Source organism: Haemaphysalis longicornis, unplaced genomic scaffold, assembly GCF_048455015.1.
Source record: "Haemaphysalis longicornis isolate Haplotype H1 unplaced genomic scaffold, Haemaphysalis longicornis Haplotype H1 scaffold_10, whole genome shotgun sequence".
In the NCBI taxonomy this organism is placed as follows: domain Eukaryota; kingdom Metazoa; phylum Arthropoda; class Arachnida; order Ixodida; family Ixodidae; genus Haemaphysalis; species Haemaphysalis longicornis.
Window position 1 is genome coordinate 82006275 of NW_027526204.1, and position 12083 is coordinate 82018357.

Sequence of the window (12083 nt, forward strand, 5' to 3'; positions counted from 1 at the left end):
TAAAGCTTTTAAATACTTCGTGCTTTTTTTTCGTTAAAAAAGATTTCTTGTGGCTGTAATGAAGATGAGTAAGATACTGAATCCTAGTTCTTTCAAATTAAATGAAGTTGTATTTTCTCTTCATGGCTCCTTAAGGATGGGAATGCCCGGAAGTTACGATGCAGCGTGAGCTGCCTCTTTCACGGCAAGGAGCATGTCTCTTGCGGCCCACAGAATCACAATATTGCTATGTTCGGAGAAGGCTCGGGGGAGGGGAGACAAAGTGCCCTTTCCTGTGCCCTCCTGGAAATTATTAGGAAGAAATAACCGGGCCAAGTATGTGAACCGACATTAATGATGAGCGGCGCGCTTGCAGAGCTAAAAAACAACGCTACCGACGTCAAGCTTAATTTCATTAAGTTGACGTGTGGGTTGTGTTTACTGCTTGAAACTTTATTTTTGTTTTTTTTTTTTTTCAGGCAAAAACTGTCTTCCCGAATTTAGTGTAAAATTTGGGACCGTGCGAAAAACTGATACGCCTGTGTAGCTTCGTATTCATGTTCTGGGAATTCCTATAAATATTCGTAATTTGTATTATCAACGTAATCTCAGGTAGAAAACATTAAAACCCCATTCTTAATAAAGCAAAGGTTAAAATGAGAAGCAACTTCTTTAGCGCAGCGAAGTCAAAGTCAAACTCTAAAATCCAGACTATGTTGGCCATTTCGGAATGGCGCATCACACAGACGTAGGTTTCAAAGTCGAGGGAGCCAGATCTGATTTCTACCGCGGAAAAGGCTTGTTTCTTTCGAGGCGCTTGATGTGCCTTTGCGAAAACCTATTGTATAAGTTGGCTTTCCTGCTGCGCGTTTTCGGCGCAATGATTCCGAAACGGTACTTTGACTTTGGACTTTGACGACATTGGCTTTCGGTGAGAGAAAGCTTCGCGTTTCAGCCAGCTTTTCCTTCCCCCTCGATTATTATCAACGTCGGAGAAAGTTGGCTTTCCTACAGTGCGTTTCGAGGCAACGTCACCTTCCGTGTTGAATAGAAAGTTTTGCTTTAATTACAACAGCTTTCAAAGATTTGCTGCTGTCGCGCCCCGCGTTGGCCACGTATACGTTCGCCCCATTATATCTGACGCCGCACAAAGCGCTTACGTGTTTAGTTTGCCTAGGCTTCCCGGAGTGGTGGTACCCTCGTGTTAAGACAAGTTATCGCTCTCAATTCGGTATTTCCCTTCTCATTTGTCCTAGTAGTAAGGACCCTGCGTACAATTCGAACTACGGTTTCACTGCATACATTTTTTTTCAGAGAGTGGAATGGCTTAGAAATTTTCGAAGCCGAAAGACTTAAAAAAATGTTCCTTAGCATGACCTGTTTCAAAACAAAGTGTCACTTCAGCAGGAACTCAGCTTCAGAGAAGAATAACCAGGAGGGAAGACGCGTTCTGAATGTGGGCCACCATCCTTATTATTACCCCCATCACCATCACTGAAATATGAATCATTATCGCTACCATTTCAACGAGGAAGAAACGGCTGCAGCAGGGCCCATGTGGCGGTCCGATTGCACCCGCTTGCGTTGCTCGAAGATTGTGCGCACAAAACTCTACTGAAATGCTTGCTCCCGGAAACGACGGCATTGCAAAGAAGCGACAACGATTGGACGAAGGAGTGACCCCAAACAGCACCCTGTTTTTTACCATCACGGACCCTCTCTACCCTATAACGGCGGAAGTGGTACGCTCCATCTTCGCTCACAGTGGCACTGTCCGACGCGTTGCTTTGCGCGTCGTTGGAAGAGGAGCCGAAGTCCACGGTGCGATCGAGTTCGAAAGTGGCGCTTCGGCAGGGCGTGCCAAGGAGCGCCTTCACGGGGCCAACATCTATCCCGGTTGCTGCGTGCTGCAGGTAAAATATCCAGAAGATCAGCAAGCTATACTTGATTTGTACAAAAACAACAACGACTGTTGGGAACTCACCGCTGCATACCCTTCGCCTCCGTCTGGAGCGGGCAACGCCTCGGGCGGCCAGCCACAAGCACTCTTGCCAGCTCCGCATAATGGCACCGTTCTTATGATTGCTGGAATGCGCGGCAAAATGAACGCGCAAAAGCTTTTCAACTTGCTATGCGTGTTCGGGAATGTTCTCCGTATACAGTTCATGAAGAAGCAGGTGTGTTGCGCCCTCGTACAGATGGAAGATGCACTTGGTGCCGAACGGGCCGCAGGGCGTCTCAACGGCATTATATTGTTGGGATTCCAAGTGAATGTTAATTTGATGCCCATTCCTTACGTGCCGGAGGTGAAGGAGCCTTGGAAGCTAGCTGACGGTTCTCCTTCGTACATGAATTTTCTTGGCAGCAACAAGAACCGCTACAATTCCAGAGAAGGGCGCTCTCGAGACTGGCATTTTGCGCCATCTCGGGTCTTGTATTTTTACAACGTTCCCCGCACACTGAATCAAGAGGACTTACTGAGCATGCTACAGGAGCAGGCAATCCCAAAGGCATCGATAACTCAAATGGAAGAATCGAAGTCAAAGCTCTGCAAAACAGGACTAATAGAGTTCCGAAATGTGGCCGAAGCGGTAGAAGCACTGGTGGTTTCTAACAACGCCCTCATGCAGCCCAAATCTGGCCACGAGCCATTCATTCTGAAGCTTTCTTTCTCAAAGGACACGACCCCAGAACTTGGGGTTGCGGAAGATCAGCGACACTAAACTTTGCTTTATCGGGCATGCCTATAAAAAAACCTTCTGTGTTTTTTACGAACAGCCATCTCATTTTTTTGTCACTGGACTGGATTCCGCAACAGCCTTGCAAAACAAATACTGGATGTTCTTCTTTTAAAGCAATTCGCAAAATGGCTTGGATGAAGGGGGCAAAAATAGGTTCATTTAAACTGAGCAAATTGATCACACTGGCATTTGTATTCTTCTACGAGGTCACAGAAATACACAGATCACAAATAAAATTTCGAACAAGGGCCAATAGAGTGTATTAGATTGATTATAGGGTTTAACGCGCCGACGCTGCACAGGCGATAAGGCGCACCGTAGTGATGGCTCTGGATTACTTCTAAACTCCCTGGGATCCTGAACGAGCGCCGAAATCTGGAACACGCGGGAGTTTTCGTTTTCGGCCTCCATCAGAAAAGTGGTTGCTGCGGTTTGGAATCGAACCCGCGTCCTAGGGTTCAATTGCACAACGCCATAGCCACTGAGCCACCGCGGCGGGTATCAATAGAGTGTAATCCAGGTGAATAAGAGCACCAGTCATGAGTGCACTTAAGAAAAATTACGCCCATCTTCCCGCGAGGGAACCCTGGTGTCATGCGACGCAACGGGGGGTTCAATTGGTGTTTCCGGTGGGTTGATTCTCTAAGTCGGGTGAAACGTGTTGTGACGCGAAGTCGAACGAGAGCGAGCGCTGACTGAACCGCCGCAGCGCGCTACCCGCTTTATATTCACAGCACCTGAAGGAGAGGAGACAGCGGAGGAGAGAGTATTAGAGTATGTCGCATAGTATGTCGCATTAGAGAGTACCGTAATCGCCAGAAGATGTGTTTTAAAGGCGATAGTCTGTCTTGGGCTCCATAAACCCCAAAGTTTGGTCTGTGTGCCTGCCTATTCATCGATCGATTTAACCATCCTGCCGAAAGGGTAAGCATTTATAAAACAAGAAGCTATATAACCGAAACTTTTCCAAAACACTAAATGTGAAAACATATTTGATCCTGTTGAACAGTGTTGAGTAAAAAAAAACATCAGACATATTAAAAGCAACAAATAAATTCACCATTGCGACTTGCAGTGTTCTTTTATTGAAAATAAATATGAGCTTGAAATTCGCGATAGCAAATCAAAGATCCCCGTTGAAAGCAATCGTTTGACCGGAAAATACGGAAACAGTCCGAGCGAGCTCGTATCTAGTGGCCGTGTTTCAAATTAAAGAGGAACAAAAGGTTTCAGTTTATGGCGCAAGCAGAGGAACACCGACCAATGGGCGCTTAAACCTTCTCCGTGTTTATCGCTGAACTATTGAAATGGAAGGGAAGAGCGTGAGAGGTCCGTGAAGGAGAGATTGACCGTAGATCAGCAGCAGGGGCGGTAAAAGATACCTTTTCGACATTTTACACAACCTTTTCACGGACGCGACCAATCTTTTCTTGAGGCACCTGATGTGTCCTTACTCATTATAATCACTGTTTCGGAAAACCTGTTGTGTAAATCTAGTTTCTTGCAGTTCATTGTCGCTTTTTGCGCCATCAGTAAGGCATAAAAACTACTATTTCTTGATGCAAATTGACTAGAACTGCATTGTTTGTGCGCATGTTTGTACTCTGCGACTAACGTTAGTGTATGTAATCTTAACTAACCCGGCTACAAACTAACAGCACTAAGGTGAATGCTTCTCAGATCTGGAGTAAGATGTTTCTCAGGTTGAAGGGCATGTTGCAGGGCGCGCCGCAACTGAGTGCAGCCGACTCGTCTAGATCAAGTGAGCATATTGAAGGTGCGCCAACAATTCAACCAGTCGCTTTCAAAGCAAAGTTTTACTACTTTAGTCCAGCGATTTCGTGGAGGTTTCGCAAATGACCTTTTGACCGGAGATACAGCCCCGGTGACACACCCCTCGAAGCGCATCGCGTGATTCGCCGGGCCCGCTGTTGGCGCCTGCACGCGCCCACAGTGGTCGCCACCGCCGTGCGACCCAGGCAGCCAACCACCTCGGCAGCCTCCTATGCATGCGGGGCTGTGTCGTTTCAGAAAACGTAACTCGTCTAGCGCCGGGCGAAGGGAATGGTGCGTTCGCCATGAATGAACGCCGCGTTCTCCCGGCCTCCTTCTGTGAGCGTTGCACGGAACCATACGGATTTCACACGTGGTCGCCAATACAGCTAAATCAATTGTTTAACTAAACGAAACCAAGACTCAACCAGACTACGCCAGGCTTTTGCTTTGCATATCTAAGGTTAGCTGAGCCAAGCCGAAGCCATTTTGTTCTTAACGAAACTATTTGCACTGGTACGTTTATTAAGTTAGCGACAGTTAACAATCTTGCCGTTTATTGCTTACAAACAACAGCATTACATCGTCGTAAAAAAGCTATCTTTTTTGCGTCGTTTGGCTTCGCAGCCCAGTTATTTCATATCGGCATGGAACTTTTTGTCACCGTCAGGCATGATAGTATGCCGCTTACTGTAGATGTGGATAGCGCTGGGAACACTACCGTGGACACCGCCTGCTTTTCCCTCGGGCCTTCCTCGGGTAGAAAGCTCTGGTAAATGTTTCGTTGAAAGCCGACGACGCGGTGGAACTGAAGAGTCAGGCAGCCGCTTCGATGGCTCATTCGAAGAAACGGTGGCACGAACTCTTACAGTCCTAGTGTAGTTGCGCGTCGTTCTTGCTGATTCGGAGGTAGTAATATTTGCGGCGACCCTGGGCATGGCTCTCGTTTCCCTTCCGGTAGTCCGCTCGGGCCTGTGGGGTGGCGTCGCTTCCTTTGATACGTCGAAAGGTACGATTACGGTGTCGTGGTGCATTCTGGGTGGTTGTATTCGCCTCCTCGTGGGCACGTCTCCTTGCAGGCTGATAAAAAAAGAAAGGATTGAGTATATAGAGTTGACATTTGTTGGACACTAAGTGTCCTACTCCTTTGTTTTAGGTTGAGGAACTTAGGTTGAGAACGCATAGGCTTTATTATTCATGCCCTATTTTTAAGGCCTGAGAAGAGCACATTCTCTCAGTGCTTTGCAAGCAATGAAGGAACCTTGGCAACCAAATTAAGCAAGAGCTTCGGGAAGCCGTTGAACATTTAACGGCAGCGCTTTGAAATTGTTATGGACTTCGCAAGGACATTTTATGTTTGCGGTTCATTTTGTTTTGCAGACCGCACGTTTGCGTTCAGACGACACCGGTATGCAGCACCCAGTGAACATCTTAATTTGAGGAATTTAATTTTGGTGATCCAGGCTATTGCGAGTTTTGTTCGCAATAGACGGATGAAAAAAACTTTAAGCTGCGGAAACATATATTTATACTAATGTGTATATTTTACGAAGACCGCAAGAGCGTGAAGGTAAACAATGCCAGTGCTTCCCTTGTTGGATAGTTTGATCGTCGTGTGTATGCAGTGTTGAGCTCCGCTCCTAATCGAGTAAAGCCACTGTGCTGTCTCGCCTAAGGCTTTATGATTTCAAAGCTAGATATAGAGACCCCGTAGTCAGACAGTTGTGCCAAAATTGATGTTCAAGCAAACGCAAGACGTAGGATCTAACAATGCCACTACAACAGCAATAGGCACTATACTTTGTAAAATTTAATCTCTCGCGAGTGAAGCAGGTTTACTAAGGAGATACAGTCAAATAATGCCACGCAAATACGGAAGAGCGATGGCGCGCAGTGTAGTTCCGCCGAATGGCGAACCCTCACCACAAATGTGACGCAGGAAATAATGCGGCACGGGAACACACAACTATTGATTTATGGTGGGCTGTAACGCGCCGACGCAAAGCATGTGATGAGGCGCGCCGTAGTGGAGGGCTCCGGATTAATTTGGACCACCTGGGGATCTTTAACGTGCTCCGAAATCTCCTACACACCGGCGTTTTTGCGTTTCGCGTCCATCAGAAAAGCGGCTGCCGCGGCCGGGAATCGAACCCGTGACCTCGTGCTCAGCAAACACAAAAGTATTACTGGACAATACCAGGTACCCAAGGTTTGTCGCGTTGCAAGCAAAGCTTTCGAAGCGCGTTGTCTGCTACCGTACGTGACCCTTTCGTGCTTCCCACTACTGCAATCACTACGTAGCTACCAAAAGCTGCTAATTTGTGGCCGGCCAATTGGAAGCGTGGTAACTGCGGTCTATGCACAGGAGTCTTGGACAGTAGTAACTAGTAAAGCGTTACGGTAACCAGTCACTTTTTGCGTGAATTTGTAACTGCGGCTAGGTACTTTTGAGAAAGAGGAACTTGTAGCGGTAAACATAATTTTTTAAGCGGCAGCTGTAACAAGAAATATTGATGAAGTTACGTCCGTTTCTTTCATAAAAAACTTCTAACAGCAACACTCGTTAAAGGCTGACGTACACTTCGCACTTTGCACTTATTCCGGATTCTTCCCTCCATATCTTCACTACCTTTCATCTTTCCATAGCGCGGCTACCCTCGCGTCTTAGGGCAGGAGTTCAGTAAAACGATTATCTTTCCTGCAGAAAACCGAGGTCGGAAGTCGGTCTAAAGGTATTTCTTGAAACTTTCCATTCATCTTCAGTGGAGCGTAAACAAGGAAGAAAAAAGAAACTGAAAATTAGATCCCCGAAAAAAGGGAACCTCTAGAATGCTCACATTCAGGAACAGCTCAACGTAAGTTTTAATGAGTTGAAATTCCCCGATGCATGCATCAACAAAACAGTTGCTGCAACAAAATGAGGCGTCGACAACGATTGTGGTGTGGGGCTCGAGTGAGCCCCCTTTATGATTCTCTTCGTCTACGGTTTGACCTCGAGAAGTTTTAACTACCCGAATACTTGCGTACGCTTATATTTAAGCAGCTGTATCCTAACCACGTCACATTTCCGTCGAAACTGTAACTGTAACAAGTTACTTTTGTAAACTCCGTGACTGTAAGAGAGTTACCCTATTTGCTCACGTGTCTTAATTCTAACACTGTTACTGTTTACAAATAACATCCGCATGACTAATGCTCAGGACGTTTACGTCAATATAGGCTGGTTCCAGTGAGCGGGGCTTTCTCTCTTCCTGTTTGCAGTGTATCGCCTGGATAACCTTTGTCGTCTCGAAAAAGTTTCAGAATATGGACAGGAGAACTGCTTGAATACATATCGATGCTTGGCGTGATGCTGCTAGAGCTAGCCAACAACATTGACTACGCCAAGCTCAATTTACGCTGTCCTCAAAGTGGTAGCAAAATGAACTAAATACAAAAGAAAACTCAGAATAGCCAAGCAACGCTGCCCTAAGCTGGAGCGCCATCACGAGGATTCACATTAGTTAAGCGACTTTCTGCATATAAAGCTGAGAATTCGATGTCTCACTGATGTCGTACGTCGTGTCGAAAACACACAGCAGGAAAGCCAGCATTTTATGTCGATGATGATGATGGTGAGGCAACAAAATGTAAAAGCGCTTCGCGTGGTTTGAATTGAATCCACGTCCCTCGTGTTGTGAAGGCGACGTGTATTCATTTGCTCTATTCCGACAACATGGAAGCCGCCTGAATTTGAAGAGCGGTACATGAACATGCAAAATTAGAAAGAGAAAGGATGAATTCCTCCGCATAACGACGCCGATGGTTCAACGTGGCGCCTGCTTTTGAGAAATGAAACGGTGAAGGGCAAATAAAAATCCAAACCGTCGTGAGTCAGAGTTCAAACTCAGACGAAAACCAAACAATCCCCCCAGAGAAAGCTTCGCGTTGAAATATCGCCATCGTGAGGCGGAGGGGTACATCATTTTTACATGGCTCCGACAACCTGGTGTGGCAACCGGCACGTTATGTACAAAGCAAATGTATGTCGTCATAAGCTACCTGTACGCGGCGGCGAACAAAGCCGTTGCATGTGCCCTTAGGAGCAACCGAAAATGCAGAACCATCTTGGACGAGCACATTATATTGCAGATTCTAATTAGTAATATTTTTATTGTCTCTACTCTATCATAAAGCTTTGGAGTTTATTATTTGATTCGACAACACTGTTTGTGCCCTACTCACGGGTAATCGGGAGGTAAGAATAAGTAGTCTGCCTCTCTACGTCCAAAGTCTCCTCTTCGGAGCAGCGGCCGCGAGGTCTGGGTGATGCCGTCGGCTGCGCGCCGTCTCAGGTCAGAAACGCTCGTTCGGTTGGCATCTGCGCCGTCCATGATCATATCGTACCGCCGTTGCCTCATGTCGATGGCCGCGTACACCATGATCACCACGAAGACGCACATCAACGACAACGAGATGATGTAGATGACGAGGTTTCGCCTGAATAGGATAACCGGCAGATCGCAACGGTGTCAGAAAAGGGAAGGGCGAAAGAACATGTACGAAGGGTGCCTAAGAACGCAGACAATATAGGCGATTCAATTATTGACATAACACACAGGAACTCCTTAGGAGACTGGGGTTATTTTTCCAATAATTCGCTTAACACCTATGTTTGTGGGAAAGTTAGGATTGTCAGTGTCATGCGTCAAGTTAAGGGATGTTATATACATCGTTACATCTCACCCGTTTTTTCTGTCCGGCGGGGGAGGGTTGTATTGCAGTCGCGGTGGCGGCATCATCATATGTAGCAATGAGGACTGTACAACCACGGAATAGTCGCTTCCGTTGAAGTAAGCGTCGGCGGCATGCGCGTTCATCTCACTTGACCCGCTCGGTTGGTACGGGTACGAAAGCTTGAATAGTCAGTTGTGACTGGCTGCTCCACTCAAATCTTTTCTCTTTTCTTCTTCAACTTCGCAGCATGTCACGTGAGATTATCAAGAAAAGGCGATTCCTTGCCGGTGTTTGCTAGGGCAATCGAGTTCCTGATTGCATTAAAGCGCGACGTAAGGTGACGGGCAGGCGACCACCGCCAAATAATAAACACTATAGTACACTTGTTATTTGCTCACGTACTTTTAAAACACTGTTCAGAGTGCTTTGAAGAAAATGTCGGTCAAGGGTCTCTGCTAGGAAACAAAACTGCTCTTCGAGGATTGACCCGCTAGTTTCTAACGGTACCAAAGATTAACGAACATAGGAAGGCTAATTTTCGTTACAAAAGTGTACCTTCATAGGAAAGCAGGAACCAAAAGTGCACAGCGTGCTTACTACGTAAAGCCAATCCTGAATTGGTGGTGTTACTGATTTCATTCATTAAATCAGAGAAATACAAGTAAAAATAAAGAAACTGCAACATAATAGATACGTAGCTTGCTTCACACATCCTCTCGTGTAATAAATTTCCGTTATTTTTGCTTTGTTTCGATTGTTGGAACGAGCGAAACGTGCCGCACCTCACAAAGTCCCGTCTGTCGGGCATGAACCGTTCCCCGCGAGGCTGCATGCAAAATAGTGTAGTCTAAAAAGGAAAGCTCGTAGCTAGATATAGCGGGTGTCGTTCTGGCATAGTTGCGTTCCCTCTAAATCATAGCCAACCGCGTGATCAACAAAGCTGGCCTTCTAGACGCACCCCACTACCGACATCTACGGGCTCGCTTGGAACATTTTCTCTATCTTTTCGACCGACCACAAAACAGTTCTCGCTGTTCGGCTTCAGTGTCCCAGTCATGCGGCACTTGGCTGACCAGCATGCGGAACGCCCTTGTTCGACTAAGTCCATTTTTCTGGAACAGGCTGCCTTGATGCGGGAAACTGCTGCATCTGTTGGACGCGTTTGTCTGCTTGCCCGAGTTTTGACGAACGCCTTATTTTGGCTGCCGTGATTAGCACCTCTTTGGTTGACTGATAAGTTTGGTATTCTTTAATTTCAAGTTGCAGTAAAGAAAAAAGTGACCTAGTGGTAGAGTTCCCTAGCAGACCAGTTACTCTTGTGCTTTCTCTCAAAGAGAAATTAATTTTACTCCTCAACATTTTGGTCTTACGCCACAAATGTACGCGTTCTTTTCAAAAAAAAAAGATAGTTCCGTGTCTTTCAGGTTGGTTTAAACTACGTAGAAAATGGTGATTACTTATTCGACCTTTTCTAGTACGACGCGATAAAGATGCGGATACACCCAGAAGGCCAGGTTTGCCCAATACGCGTCCCTGCAACGGCCGCTACTACGCAATTAACAAAAGTGGCCAGATTAGTCACCATGCAAAGATTGCTGGCAGCTGCATCGGAAAACAGAGTGTGCTTTAGCTGCGGTTTATGAACAGAACGGGGTATTAGAACGAAGAGTTCAAAGCCGACACCTTACGTCCCAAGATTGGTGAAATCCCGCCACTTGCGGTATGCACCGAACGCCGTCTCTCGGTTAGCCTGAAACGCTCTTTTTGTTCCTTACAAGAACCTAAAAAAGTACGCCGCTTTTTGGTTTAAGTAACCTAAGGAGGGAATCACGTCTTCAGACGTGAACAGCCTCGATTGAAGCCCCAGCAATTCCAAATTTTGTGATAAGACTACTGTTTCTTGATATTATTACAACGTGGTTCCTTGGCTCGATTCTACGGAATATTTTCGTAAATAAAAGTGAATTTTATAACATCGGTCCGTAAGGTGTATTCTGGGGACGCTGGCATGTTTAATTTACGTTCAGCCTAGCTTACGAACTAGCGGGATTCTTGAAACGGAATGACCCCGCTAGGTTCAATGTAGACCGCTACCGCAGGGCGCGCGTTATCTTTTAGAGTTTGTGTAGCGTATATTGCCTCTGCTGCCTGGAATGTGTAGAAGTTGTAATAAACGTTTATTAATCGCAAAAGGAAAGGAGTAAAAGTGGAAGTGGTCAGCCTCCTGAGTCCGGAAGCCCGCGAGCCCACGCTGATTTCAGTGCCCGGCCTACCAGATCTTGTTGCTGCGGAGCCGAGCCCGTCAGAGCAAACTCCCTCTGCTGAGGTGATGGGTTGAGGATGAGTTGAAATTCGTGATCGATAATTATGAAGATGTTGATGATGTCTCGCTGATCTAAGGGACATAGCTTAGGACGGTCAACTGTACGATAATTACCTTTACTACAATATTTAAAGCTCACGTAATACAAGAGACACGGCATATCCGAGCTCGAGAAGAGCTCGAGACGAGCTCGCATCAAGCGGGGCTCTTTCCTCTCCCTCTACACCGAAAACCTTGGTTTTATAAAAAAAAACCACGCCTCCAAAAAAGGGTACACCAAAGAGAGAGAAAAGGACACATAATGAAAATATCTGGCCATTCATAAGCCAGACAGCCGTCACAGTCGGAGATCATTATTAAGCAATTACCCGACCACTTGTTCTAAACTACTTTCCCATTCCCACGCAAACTGGACGTCACGAAACGAAAAGCAAACTAAGCAATTCTGACGAGTTGTTACACCGATTCGATAGCGGCCTCAAATGGCCAGACAAGGTCTACACTTCCAGGGCCCCACATGCTAACCAACGCCTACGGCTTGTCGCCGCATG

At 46.4% G+C, this 12083-nt stretch overlaps 1 protein-coding gene across 1 annotated transcript; it reads left to right on the top strand.

Annotated features, from left to right (window-relative positions):
- Positions 1 to 1598: 1598 nt before the first annotated feature.
- LOC144159924 (heterogeneous nuclear ribonucleoprotein L-like) lies at positions 1599 to 2702 on the top strand. Its single transcript, XM_077691577.1, has one exon. The coding sequence runs from the start codon at positions 1599 to 1601 to the stop codon at positions 2700 to 2702; it is 1104 nt and encodes a 367-aa protein (XP_077547703.1).
- The last annotated feature ends 9381 nt before the right edge of the window (positions 2703 to 12083 follow it).